The 14,728-nt window shown below is 35.6% G+C and overlaps 1 protein-coding gene across 1 annotated transcript in view; it reads left to right on the top strand.

Annotated features, from left to right (window-relative positions):
• LAMA1 (laminin, alpha 1) overlaps positions 1-14,728 on the top strand; it is a gene marked incomplete at its 5' end in the record, with an annotated part of 69,809 nt that overhangs the window by 40,317 nt on the left and 14,764 nt on the right. Inside the window, 16 exon segments of the mRNA XM_010156098.1 lie at positions 539-749; positions 993-1,109; positions 1,196-1,359; positions 2,504-2,642; positions 3,878-3,971; positions 5,205-5,321; positions 7,068-7,250; positions 7,566-7,720; positions 9,485-9,576; positions 9,578-9,614; positions 10,420-10,553; positions 10,795-10,945; positions 11,486-11,610; positions 12,624-12,774; positions 13,898-14,042; positions 14,653-14,728. Of these exon segments, the coding sequence (XP_010154400.1) occupies positions 539-749; positions 993-1,109; positions 1,196-1,359; positions 2,504-2,642; positions 3,878-3,971; positions 5,205-5,321; positions 7,068-7,250; positions 7,566-7,720; positions 9,485-9,576; positions 9,578-9,614; positions 10,420-10,553; positions 10,795-10,945; positions 11,486-11,610; positions 12,624-12,774; positions 13,898-14,042; positions 14,653-14,728 (2,091 nt within the window).

The raw sequence follows: 14,728 nt of genomic DNA, 5'->3' as shown, positions 1-14,728 counted from the left end.
ATAAGTGCAAGGATTGTTCATTTCAGTGTTCATTTTAATGAAGCTATCTGGTTTGATTTGACACTTAAAATTTTCAGGACTCTTGTGTATTATATCTTTCTATTCTGCTTACTTGTTTCTTCCCAGTGTCAATCCTCATAACTGATGTTTTGATCCTACAGCAAATACGAATCACTACAGTTAACACATTGAGCTGTCCCAGAGGGATATTTCACAGAGGTTTTCATGTGGAGGATGTCCCAGATATGTCCAAGCAATTGTGATTTATATTAACTCCTTTCCCCTCTAGTCACCACATGGAAAGTTTATGAACTGTATAACTGTATTCCTACCCTCTCTCCCCAGGCAGTCACCTTTTTTTGTGGTAAAACGAGGAACTAAGCTAATGTCTATTTATGCTATTATAGAAAAAATTTGTGGACTTTTATAGGAAGATGCATTTAAATTAATTTCACGTGACCCCAATTTCTCCTCAAGAAATCCCTGCCTAAGTTTATTTTTTGACATTTATTTATTTTCTGCTTCCTCTCTTTGTCAGAGCTGCAGAAAACTTGTTGATCCGGGTTCAGAAAGAGTATCTTGAACCCCAGCAGGAACTTGCTGAATTAAAAAAGGATACAAGCCAGCTCTTATCAAAGCACAATGACAGACTGCAAGATGCCCAGGATCTGGTGAATGAGGCGCTTGCTAACATCAATGAGACCAGTCGCTTGTTTCCTCTTATCTCTAGCAACCTGGCAGAGTTAAATGTAAGACTGGACAATCAGTGATGTTGCATAAGACATATCAAATATGAATTTGTGTTTAAAAGCTCATTTTTAGACTTTAATAAATTTGTATGTTTTTAAACATGTTAATATTTGCAATACCTTAAAAACTCAAAGGAAATGGGACCCTGGCTTGAAAACCAAACAATGTTTTATGTAATATATGAACTCATCTGCACCAGCTGACTTTACAGACTACTATAAAACACTTGATTTATGCTGTAGGACAAAAAGCTAAATATAAAGGAAAGTGAAGAAGTCTCAACCATGCTCATTAATGAAGGGAAGGTCCTTGTGAATGTTGCTGCGGCTCTTGCCCAAGACGTAAAGAACTCTACATCTGTAAGTTCTTAAGTTTCAACATCCTCTTTGACACTATCAGGTGTATTTTGCTATTGAAAAAAAGAGGAAACTCTTTCATTGTGCAGGACCTGGAGGTCCACCAGGATGGGTTAGTTCTATGGAGCAGCAAGCTGCGGCACCACGTGGATGAACTGGTGATGCAGATGTCTGTGAGGGGAGTGCTTGACCTGGTTTACAGAGCTGAGGAGCATGCTGCCCAGTTCCAAAAACTTGCAGATGCACTAGAGAGGTAAGAATCTTCACAAATATATGATCAGGAGAGGTTTATGATAGTGGCTGTCAGATTTAATTTAAATATGTAGTAGCTTAATCCACAAAAGGAGTTCTCTGCCCATTGCAAGGGGGTTGGACTAGATAATCTTGAAAGGTCCAGTCAAACCCAAACCATTCTATGATTCTATGATAAATTTTTATTCCCCATTTCATTTCAAGTGACTTTTGCTTATAATGCAGTGTACATTTATTAAATTTTACAGGGAGGGTGATTAGTCTTGCATTTCATATGGCTGACTTACAGAGTAACTAGTGAATTTTTGAATGCCCAGTGACTATACCATGGTGTGACTGTAAAGCTTTCTGGTCTGTGTATGAATACTTCTTGATGATGTATCTTTGAATCCCATCAAGAAGCTATTCCTGCTATGCCTCCACTCTTGTTGCTTTCAAAACATCTTACAGAAATTAGTAGGTTGCAATCTCACATCCACTTAGAAGCACTCTTAGAAATTGGAAAGTTGGGAAATCACCCCAGTTAATTCAATGAAAATTAATCTTCTATCCCAGGAATCCTTCTAGGATTCTTGTTGTTTCATCTTCTAAAGTCAGCGGATATGTGTGTTAAACAGTAAATCATATCAAATTGGAAAACTTACATTTATTTTGAGAACAGAAAATTTAGAGTAACACTGAGCAACTCTGCTGATTTCACTGCAGCCAGATAAATTCAATAAAGCAAAATTTAATACAGAATAGCTTTCAGATGCTTTTAATTTCCTCCCAAATTCTGTATTTCTCTATTTTGCTTTTGAGCTCCAGCTCCAAGCTGTTTCTGTTCTGTTCAGATGATGTGAATTGTTTGTTCTTTATTCAAAATGTGACTAAATGGCTTTGTACATTGCAAAACTGATGATAAACAAAATAAAATAGAAAAAGGGGGGGGAGGAGGGAGAAATAATTAAAACCTTCTTTGAACTGATATTTTCAGTTCAATATAATGAACTTAAGGGCCCTACGTAACATAGGACAATGTGTCCTCATTTTTCAGAATGCGTCATGTATGGAAGATGCGCAGGTTGTAACTGAAGGTGGGGACTTTATTGCTTGATTGAGATACTCTCATGAAAAAAGAATTTACTTGTTAATTCTCTATTTAGTGGCCTCTCTAAAGTAAGAAATGTGACTCTGAACATGACTGTTGCTGTCTACACCCACTCCAGCGTTAAAAGTGTGATTGAAAGAACAGAAAGTTTGGCAGATGATGCATCTAGAGTTGTGAATGGCCCATTGGATTTAGTAAGTAGCAATAGTAATATTTTAATTAATCTTTCCCTTTCTCGTTTTGGAATACTTGTTCCAATTGCTAATGCACTTGCTGAAATTTGTGTCTTCTTCATGGGAGGCATTTGTCGCAGCCTGTCCTACCAACAAGTATATACTGTATCCAGAATCTGTACTCTGAGGGAGTAACAGTACCAGCTTTCATGTTCGGTTTACCTTGGTTTTCTTTCTGTCACAGTACCGTTTCTTTTTAATTTTTTTTTTTTGGTGTCTAATGCATGGTTAGCTAGACTGGACTTCATTCTGTGAGAGTTTACATCAGTCATCTGACATGCATTCCTGTAGAACTTAAGTTCCTGAACCTCTGGTGCACACTTTCACCTTTGGAATTATTCAACCATCTCCTTATTTGACCTGGCCCTCTTCCATTTCTATCTAGATATTCCCAACCATAACTGTTTTGCTTAGTTGAGGACATTTCATAACCAAATATATCTTTGTGCCATCTACCATCCCTCTGCCTTGCAAGATTATCAGGTTGTTATTGAAACAGTAGATTAAAAAGACCTGACTAATTACCAGCCTGGCCTTATTACTTTTATATTATTCTATTCCCCCGCCCTTTTATTTCTTTTTGCTTTGCATGATTGTAAACCCAAGGAAGGAACATGCTATGTTTTACAGGTGTCATGTACATTATACCTGGAGAAACAAATATGTGACAATGCATTTACATGATAGTGATCAAAATACTTGGCACAGTTTTATGAGGTTGTCTGTTATTTTATAGCACTCTGTCTTACCAAAAGCTTTTTACAGCATGAATCCTTCAAGGTACTTTTCCAGATCTTTCTAGTTGGAGAAATGGATTAAAAGAACACTTTAAAAACTGTAATTTTGAGATATCACACTTTAAAGGGCTCAGTGCTGGGAATTTTTATTTAGTCCTGGAACTAGAATTACTGGTTGTTCCAAAAGGCAACACCAAATCAGTAGCAGTGTTCAAACTAGAATTTGGTAGGTTTTGTTTCCAGTCTTCTTTTATTAGCTCGCAAAGAGATTCAATATTACATTCCTGGTAAAATGTATACCAGTTGTATTTTTTGTAATTGGTGCTTAATAAGGAAATAGAGTACCTAATAAACAACGAGAATGTTCACTAACTTGAGGTAGACATCTGCAGATACTTAAATGTTTTCAGTTGAATTTCTGTTTTTCATATGTGGCAACTGATGTCTGTGTTTTTTCAGCCAGAGGAGTCTCTCAGTCTTCTTGGAAAAGAAACTCTACTGCTTAGCTCCAAATTTCAGAATGAAGCTAAAAATCTGAAGAAAAAAAGTGATGGTCCGTTGTTTAAAGTTTACATTTCTGTTTCTATTTCTTTTTTTTACATCCTGTTTTGTGTGTGTGGGTTTGGTTGTGGTTGGTTTTTTTTTTTGGTTAATATGTGTGGATTTGGTGTTTTTTGGGGGGGTGGGTTTGTTTCTTTTAAATAAGCATTAATGTATTATGGAGTCATGTATTATTTTACTTTTGTTTTTGTAATAATATAATTTTTCTTAGTAAACATTTAAAAAATTGGCCTTCACTATATGTCATTTACTTCCATCCAATGCGTAAATGGCTGCTTTTCCAAATGTTATGAATTAAATCATTAGGGATTGTGCAGCAGGCTAAGAACAAACATAATTCTTGAGGAAATAGATTACTCCAATTTTATCTAATAAATTATGGATTACACAAGTATATAGGATGATATATTTGAATCATAGTTATTTTTACTTGTTCCTTCTACACAACTGAAATAAATACAGAAACAAGCTGAACATTTTTTTGGTCTGTACAAAGTTCCTTTTGGCTCAGATTCCCTCTATAAATTCCAAAATCCTTTTGGTTTCTTGTTACTCCAAACATATCAGCAAGGCATTGGTATCTGCACCATGGTAGTTCAGAAAAGCATTTTGAACACAGACTTTGTGTAAGAACAGAGGCTGAGCCTAAGGGAAATTTTGGATGAAATTGGACAGAAAACGAATGTTTCACAATCATAAGTTGTAACTCTAAAAGTTTTTGCTTTTAAAATTAATGGCTTTACAAATATGTATACATTTTATATAATTCAGATGGGCAGAATACATCCCCTTTTTGTTCATTCTGTTCTATATATTTCTATTTTTAGTGAGAGAATTCTGCAACAGACCAAAAATAAAGGAAAACACTTATTTGAATGGCTCCTGTCAGATATCACAGACAGTGAAGAGCATCACAAAAGTTATAAGGGTTCACAATCATAGAATCATTTTAATTTATAGCATTTTCCTGACTATGTTTCTATCAGTTCAGTCAGATGGAATTGGCCAAAAAGAATAACTGCATGGAACAGTGCCCACAGGAGAGTATCTGTGCATACTGTGTTCATTTTGCATTCCTGTTTGTAAAATGTTCTTTCTCTTGAAAATATCAAAAAGGTCCCATTGATTAAATAAGTGAATGCTTGTTATCCCTATACATACGGTTTGTGTGGGTTGTATGGAATTTGTTTATGCATAGAAAAGTCACAGTTATTTCTTCCAACAGGCCTTTTATTTGGATTAAATGGGTTGAACAAAAAGGTAGAAAAGATTCAGAAAGGTACTAATAAAATTGTCAACCAGCTTAATGATTCCCTGTTGACACTAAGAGCATTGCCTAATGGTAAGTGAAATTTATACTGACATTTTCCTTATTACAGAGTCATCTTGTACAATCGTAATAAAATCCTGTTCATTGTCTGATTGAAGAGAGCTAGCAATAAACTACACTGGAGGCCCATTTAGTCTTCTGCCTTACAAGGAATTTTTTTTTTTTTTTTTTAAGTAGACCCATGAAGCATTACTAGGCTATCATACAAGATCAGTAGTCTTATTCCTATTTCACACTGTGGTAAATCAGGAGGGGCTCTAAAAGCAATGTAATTACACTGATGAGAAGAGAGTGAATTCCTAGAATAGGATAATCCCAAAGGCAGAGAAATTAATGTATGGAACTGTGAGGTTTTGCTTTCTTTTGCTAGCTTGTTTCAAAATTGTTTATACTGTGCTGTGAAGTTTATCATCTGCATCTACATGTTTTCTTGTTCTAAATGCTGACTTCATTTAACCAATTAAAATGTTCTTTCTGTGCTTTTCCAAAACAAAAGAACTCCCTTAAAAAAGAAATAAGTCCTTATTTTTGGATAAAGGCAACACTTAGAGTTCATGGAAACTAATAGAGGAAATGTCTTTGAAGTTGTGAATAAGAGATTCTGAAATACTTTGCCAATCTTAATAAATGTTGGGGTTTTTTAGGTAGAAAAGCACTCATAAAGGCCTCCTGCCTGGATTGTTGGGTTGTACTATATGTCCAGATTAGAATGCTAAGTCCAAAGCTTTAAAATACCCATTTTAGAACTCTTAACTCACACTAAAGTTTGATTTCAGTTTTGGTAGATTCCTTGAAGTTTTCTCTTTTCTTTTATCTGGGCAAAGATCCATGGTGGTGTATAGGGTACTGGTGGTGAAGAAGGATCCCTGAAGACCTAAATCAGGACCTTTGTGCCAGCTATCATCTTCCCACTAATCTGGGCACAGGGGGTATAAGAGGCAGGCTGAGATTGGGAGTGGTGCATTCACTATGTGAGTGATTGTAGCTCAAAGCAAAGGTTGTAATAGACCTTCTGCCTCACTAGCTTTCTGTAGGTTTCAGAACATTAGTCTCAGACTAGTGACTCTGGGTGACAACACTCTGTCAGGGAACTTAAAGACTATGAGCCTGATATATTCATATAATTGTCCTGTTGGGATAGGCAGAAACAAGTTCCACATCACTGCCCTCTGTGTCTATGTTGTACACAGAACTGGTTGTGAAAAATAAAACATTTTTACTAGAATTCAAAACTTGGATTATTCAAGTCTTAATCTAAACTGATAACCATTACTTAAAATTGCTGCAAATTCTTATTTACATATGTGTGTAATACATTTATTATTATATACATATGTGTGTGTATATGAACACACATAGCTACATCTCTAGCTATATCCATATCTGGATCACCAGCTTGGGAGCAATTATCATGCTTTTTGTTCAAAGCCATAGCCATTTTCCAACTTAATAACTAGGCAAGAGGAGTTGCATCAACCTCCTAGTGCTCCAGTTTCACAGCAGGTAAAGCTCCCCCTCTGTAAGCCATGGTGCATTCAACAGTTAAAGTTAGATCACAGAAGGCCTTGGTTTGAAGCTCCCCTCACAGACTGATGAGTACAAACAAACAAAAATATAACTCTTACTATGAAAGGAAGTGAGAGCATTTTTGGTATTTTGACTATGTAACTGTGTTGTTATGAAGGCAGGCGTTTAATACTCCCAAGTATGTATGAAAGCTGTGATTTATTTATTTTTAACCTGGGAACTGTATTTCAGATACAAGGAAATTCATGCTCGAGGTGAAAGATCTGGCTGTGTCTGCAAACACCAGTGCTGTGGTGGGTTTAAGCCGCTTTGGGGATTTCAGTCAAAAGCTGCTGAATACTTCTTCTACATTGTCCCGAGTTAATGACACATTGAGGAAAACTAGTGAACTTATAACTGATTCGTCAAAAGCTGGTAAGTTTGCTGCTTCATTGCTCTTTAGAAATGTCACTGCTTCCAGAAGCAGTACTAATATTCAGTTTTAATAGGTATTACATATGAGTCTGATGGACTGAAAGTTTCTTCCTAATTCAATAAAAATGTGCTAACTTTTAGAAAGACCTATAGAGGAGTCACAAATAATACTTATAAGTATGTATATTCTTTACTGATGTTTAAAATTGCTGAAAACCAACTGATCAGAAAAGGGTTACCTTGATTAAGTATTTTAGCAATGGGCAGTACATTTCTTTTTAAACCTGAATCGACATTTCATTTCTGTTTTGGCAGCAATCACAGCTCAAAAACAAGTTAAAGAAGTTGAAGCACAAGCAAGACGTTTATTGGATAGGCTGAAACCTTTGAAAATGCTAGAGGAGAACCTGATCAGAAACCTGTCTGAAATTAAAGAGCTCATCAGTCAGGCTCGCAAGCAGGCAGCATCTGTAAGTTCTATCATCCCAGACTTAACTGGCTTCACTTTCACTTGTAGCAGGGAAGCTCTTTGAGATCAAGAGCCTAAAATTTACTGTCGAAGTACCTGGTTGTTCAGGGGTCTCGCTGAAGTCCAAGAGCACTGACATGCTAACAGCATACTGGCAGGGCTGTTGGTATGTTTTATAGTTTTAACTTCAAATTTCTTATTGCATTTGTGAATTTATCAAAACATCAAGGCAGTACTTTATTAAACGATTATTAATTAATTATTTATTAATTATTTATTAAACTATTTCCTTTTGTTTCCTATAAAAATCATGAAATACAATATGCCAGAAAGCAATCAGAGATATTTTGGTGTGAAGGAGATGAGTGAGGAGGTGTTGCTGCCATTTTTAGGACAAGATTTTTATTTCCAAGCTTACTTTAGAGGTTGATGTGGGGTATAACATCAAGTATCATTACAAATTTTTTAACAAGATTGTTAGTTCTATCATGAAATTTGCCCTGCCACGTCTATATGTTCTTCTTTGCAAAAAGCTGCTGTGCACCCGCAATACTTTAAGACAAATAATATTTTTAAATCTCTGCTCCTCCCTTAAACACAACAAAATCAAATCAACTATACTATGGACCTCATTAAACTGTGAGGGGAAACTAAAATGAGTTTGTACTCAGTAATTTTTGGTATGCCTTTGGCTTTAGTATGGATATATTATTGTAAGGTTTACAGAGGTTTTGTTTTAAAAAAATAAAAGGCTTTCAGTTCTTTTTACAAATCTCTTTAATTATATGGTTATTTTTTCTTTGACACAGTCTACTGAAGCTTAATGAATCTACTGAAGCTTAATGAGGGAATAGTATGTTCTGAAATGTCATAAACTGCCACCATTCCTGACAGGGTGAAAAGAAGTATTAGCAAAATCCCCTTTTCCAACTTTGCGAGATTGTTTTGCTCTTTTGTGAACTTCTACTGGAGGAACAAAACTTTATATAGCTGTGTCCATATACATATGCACACGTGCACTTTATGTGCATATGCGTATGGACATAAAGCTATATATTACAGGCATATTCAATAAAGTTGATGAAATTAAGTCATTTTTGTTGTTAAAATGGGCTTTCTGTCATGACACTACCAAGCTTCTTGGAGTTTGGCTACATTGAATTGATGTCCTATCAGTATACTAGACATTGTTCAAAGGAGTTAGTGGTGTGACAATAGGAATATGAATTTTTCTACTTAATCTTAAAAAAAGTTTAACTTGTAATATATTCACTAATTTATTTTTTGAATAATCATACAACCAGAATTATTGCAGGCTGTCTGCCTTATACATTACCACCCCCACCCACCCCCCAAATTCACAATATAGACTAGAAATTGTTTTCCTTTTTTTTTTTTTTAAGGTTTTGAAATGTTGTGTATTTTCTGATACAGTGGCTTTTACTGATATATGGGCTTCTGACCCAGGATTTATTGTTATTTTCTGGGGTATTTGAATAGTTTTTAATTTACTGACTCCAAATCTTCTAATTGAATGAGTGAATTATGATACATATAATTCTTTTTTGTTTGTGAATCTCTTTGTCAAGTGACACTTAGCAATCTCCTAAGGTCTAACACAGGTAGCAATATTTAGATTGCCTGAAAGTATGTCAAGAAACTGCTTACATTTGTTGGTCAGAACCTAAGTACATATTCCAGAAACGTGCTGTGTACATGAAGACTTATTTAGATTCCGTTTTCTCCTTCCTCCCCCACCCCCAAGATTAAAGTTGCAGTATCAGCAGACAGAGATTGCATTCGTGCCTACCAACCCCAAATGTCATCTACGAATTACATTAACGCTCCGCTCAATTTGTGATAACCTCCTTTTCTACCTGGGTAGCAATGGAAAGGTAAGTTTCTGGCATATGTTTTCTGGAGGTGATGGTAGTCAAATGTTTTAAATAGCCATATATAAGTTTTTTTCTACTTGACTTCAAATTAAATATCCAAGTGAGGCCTCTTGCAGACAAATGTCTTCCCTAGGGGTGGAAATACTTTTGTGCCTTAGATGATTCCAGACATCCTCAAAGGTAGAGAATAAAAGCAGCTGATTCCTTAGTGTTGCCTTTTGGCCACGTCATGAAACTCCCCCTTCCTTTTCCCATACTGTGCATTAACCTCATGGAGTCTAACACGCTATAGCCTGCTGAGTATGTCAAGTGATTTGCCTGGTATCACAGAGAAAGTACTTGAGTTTGACCCTCATGAGCACGGTGCATCCACCCACTTGAAGAGGAGCATGATGCCTCACTGTCACGTTGCCCTCCTTTCCCTCTCTTCTGTAATCCTAATACATATGCAGCAGTTAGCTCTTTGTGGCACGCTATCAGGTGGTAGTATTTTGTCACAGACTAGGAGGTCACTTCACATACACTCAGAGGTGCATATTTCTCTGTCTACATGTGTGTGTTTCACATGTTTTTTATATATCTATAGAGAAAACATTCACCTACTTGTATATGAGCTGAAGTTTGTGGTTTCAGTGAAAGTAAAAGAGTAAAAACTTAGCCTCATTTTGCTAAAAGTTAACTCCCATAATATGGGATATAGGGTCATGAATCTGGAAAGACCTTCTCTATGTTACATGTTAAAATACACACAGCAGAAGCTACGGGTTCAATGCCATGTATTAGAATAAGACCTGCTGTTTTTCAGACAGACTTCCTTGCGCTGGAGATGCGACGTGGTAAGGTAGCTCTTCTTTGGGATTTGGGCTCGGGATCAGCAAGACTGGAATACCCCGATTTTCAAATTGACAACAACAAATGGCACAGAATACATGCAACCAGGTAATTAAAAAAAGAATGATGTAAATGTTGAATAGGGAAATTTTTTTTTTTTTTTTTAAATGAGGTGGCTGTATTGTAGAAATGTCCAGCTACTCAGTGAATGAACTTGACATGAACACAAAACATCTTCTGAGTTTTCCAGTGGCAAAGTTTTTCTTGTCCTTAAAAAGAGAAACAAATAGCCTGTGTTGATTAAGCCTGGTGATTTCTAGAACTATTTATTAGTATTTGTGCTTGGCAGGTTTGGAAAAACAGGTACACTCAGCATAGAGGAAATGAACTCCAATCAGAAGCCTTTATCTAAATCTGCAACCTCTCCGGGGACAGCCAGCATACTGGATGTTAACAAATCAACCCTAATGTTTATCGGAGGACTTGGAGGGCAAATCAAGGTTAAATTCTGAGATCAGCATTCCATAAAATGTTTCTCATGTTTGACATTTACTTTCATTCTAGTAATAATTGCATGAATTGGTTACTTCATCAAGAATTTCAAAGTACTCTGAACATAAAGCAAAGATGCTATAAGGATGTTCTAGCACCCTGATACCTATTTTTTGTGGAAACTTTTGCATAAAGTGTTAACCAGGGCAGGCTGTATGTACATTCATGATGCATAGATATTACACAACAAATTTGATTTTTGTTTCCTTCTTCCATGACTTCTTTTAGTTTGCCATTGTTATTCATGCCATGAAGCCTGAAAGTAGGTCGACATAGTTATTTTATTTTTTTACTTGCTGCAAAACTAATCTATTATAACTAGCTATTAACAATTATAATTTAATTCATGCTAAAACGTGTTTTCTTCTGCTATGATTTATATCTAACAACGATAGAGTTCAAGGGAAACAACCAAGCAAAAATTTGGCTGCATGATTTTCAGAGTACTTAACATTAATTTTATTAATGAATTTTTTCTTGTCTTATAGAAATCGCCTGCTGTTAAGGTGACCCATTTTAAAGGGTGCATGGGAGAGGCATCGCTGAATGGCAGATCTATTGGTCTCTGGAACTACATGGAAAGAGAGGGCAAATGCAATGGCTGTTTCGGAAGGTATTTTGTCTCACTCTCTTTTTTGTAACATTTAGAGTAATTTAATTCTGTAATATTTATTTCTGTGTTGGCTAAAAATAATGAACTCAGATGGCAGAGTTTTTGTTGATCATTAAATTACAGTTCTGAACACACTAATCTCAATGTGCCAGTGGTGTCAAATAATTTAATTGTATGGAATTTTATCACTTATTAATCACTTTTTCAGAGGAGTTCTATTGTGGTGTTCCATTTTGTGCATTGAAAGTAAGGACTGCCAGTGAACCAAACTATTTTGGAATGTTTGCTTTCTAGTAATTTCCAGCAAGACAAACTTATTTTTTCTTAGGATAAGAAAGCATGTAAAGCACTCCTATAAAAAAAAAAAAACCAAACACACAAAAACCCCCCACACAAAATAAAATAAAAAAAACACCCACCCCCCCAAAACATAACAAAACTGTAGCCACTGAGCTTGCTATGTTTCTTGCAATCATTGTGAAAGAAGATTTCAGATTGTACTATTTTTATGTTTAAAGAATTGAAAAGAGGTATGCTTGACCATATTCCCTTTTGCAGAAAGTTTCACGTAAAAACAGCAGAGGGTGCTGCTTGATCGTAGAAGATACTTCTTATAATTATAAGAGGCTAATAGAACATTTATTTTAAGCGCAATTATGCAAAGCATTTTGATAAATGGGTGACGTCTGAAGTAAGAGGGTTTATTGGTAACAATTATTTTTTCCTTTAAGAAGTCATTGGGTTTTTTTCATATATTGGGAAGAACTTTTTTTTTATCTTGTGTACGTCCTTTCCCATGGCTAAATCATATATTGTGACATTCTATAATGAAGTGGCCTTTGGCTGGAGTCCTTCAGTTATTCATAACATGACGATTCAATCCTCTTTACACACTTACTAATGATACTGTTTGGGGGCTGCACCAACTGATCTGACTTTCATTTTATATAAAAATGACTGGAAAGCCACAAATCTTCAGTTAACGTTTTTAACTCTGTTTTCTACTTGTGTAGCCCACAGGATGAGGACACTTCATTCCATTTTGATGGCAGTGGGTACTCAGTTGTGGAGAAGGCACTCCGCTCAACAGTGACTCAGATAATAATATTTTTCAGTACCTTTTCACCTAATGGGCTGCTTCTGTATCTTGCTTCAAATGGCACTGTAAGAAAATTAATCAGATTCTTAAGCTGTCAAAAACTGTTTAGATCACTTGATCGTTTCTTGCTTTCTTCTTTGTTATTTTTCACCTTACCTATATTAAAGCTAGTTTATTGTCTTTGTATAGATTATCACCTGTGATTGATATCATAAACCAAAGGAGTAAAACCAGGAACCTTAGAGAGAACTCTTTGGAGCAAATATTCACATATACTAAGAGCCAAATTAAGCAATGAAAAGAATTCTCCATCGTTTGTTTTAATTCTAGACTAAAATTAATGATTATTTAACTAAAGGCAAGAAAAAGGAGAAGTAGGGACAGCAAACTATTTTTGTTGAATGGGAGAAACCTTTGCAGAATGTAAAATCTTTTGGAAAAGAGCTTGAAGAAGGAAAATATAATAATGAATAGCCATATTTCATTAAATCCGTAAGATGAGAATTCAGTAAACAGAAACAAAAATAAATAAAACTCCCTGAAACAGCAATATAAGATAGATCCACCTCCAGACCTTCATTGTCATGTCATGCAGTGTACCACATACTTAGCTAGTGGCTTCCTTTTCCTGAAGGACGACAAAGCTTTGTTTAGATGCAGTTTGTTTGAGTCACTGCATTATTCATTTACTTTGTTGCATACTCACTGCCTGAATACATTGCACGATGATATCTGACTTTAAGTTGTACAGTGCAGAGGGAGCACTTTTAATACAATTTAGGAAGTCTCTTTTACTGTGTGAAGAAGCTCTTTGCTGCTTGCAGAAAGAACATTACAGTGTTTGATTGTTATTCTAACAGTCAAATCAAATTACCCTCAGCGTCATCCAAAAAAAGCAAATGTGATGTTTGTTATTTAAACTTTCCACTGCTGAATAATCAAGCCTGAAGATGCATTTAAGTAAGAATAACAACACAGCAAAACAAAGACATCCATGTGAAGTACACGTAACTTAATTTTCCTAAACATAGCAAAGATAAGTGTCTTGGGCCTAACAAATAATCTAGGTACAAGAGTTACCAAGCCCTTTTCACACAGAAGCCCAAACCTCCCAAGGATGCAGCAAGATCCTTTTGGAAGATTTTATTTCCAGGAATTTAATCTGTTGTTTGTTTGTTTTCTTCCCAGAGAGATTTCTTGTCCCTTGAGCTTGTTGATGGGAAAGTGAGACTGACAGTTGATTTGGGTTCAGGACCTCTTGCTCTTACAACAGAAAATCGTTACAACAATGGAACATGGTATAAAATTTCGTTCAGTAGGAACAAGAAACAAGGTAGGCTACAGGCTAAAAAAAGTGGTGTCTGCGCTTTTACAAATACAAATACCTAAAATAATTGGGGAACATTGGTATAACTGAACTTGGGTCACTTCCAGTGCAATTTCTTTAGCAGGCATACCTATGTTATTTTGCTTTTAGAAGGACAGTAGTGTCAATCTTGTGCTTGGTTTGGCACATCTTATAAAGATAGTGCAGAAACTGCAAGATAAAAACCTCAACGGTCTTCAGACAGAAAGGTCTTTGTCCAAGTCTGTATGTCAAGGATCACGTTTTCTGTTCTGTGTTTTAATAGTAGCTAATATAACAGTATTTTGGGGTCTATGTTTGGGAAGCAATGCACTACAAATAATATGTGTTAACAGCTATAACAGGTTCTCAAATATATATTTTTTCCTCTAGACTTCCCAGATTTGTTTTTGGCAGAGAAGAATGAGATTAGCACAATAGCTGGAAGTAAAACAAATTACTCACTCTAAAAATAAGAAGATTGTCCATACATGTTTGAGTCAATGAATACATTTTCCTTTATTAGAGACAAGATTGCCAAAATAGAAGAATGTGTATTTGTGTCCTTCTCCAGATCCTTACTTTCATTTCTTTGCAGGAATTTTGGCAGTGATGGATGCATATAACCTTAATTATAAAGAAACCAAGCAAGGAGAATCTCCTGGGGTTGCCTC

The sequence above is a fragment of the Eurypyga helias genome, unplaced genomic scaffold (assembly GCF_000690775.1).
Source record: "Eurypyga helias isolate BGI_N326 unplaced genomic scaffold, ASM69077v1 scaffold5517, whole genome shotgun sequence".
Classification (NCBI taxonomy): domain Eukaryota; kingdom Metazoa; phylum Chordata; class Aves; order Eurypygiformes; family Eurypygidae; genus Eurypyga; species Eurypyga helias.
Note: the sequence above shows the minus strand (reverse complement) of the source record. Positions and strands in the feature narration are given on the sequence as shown.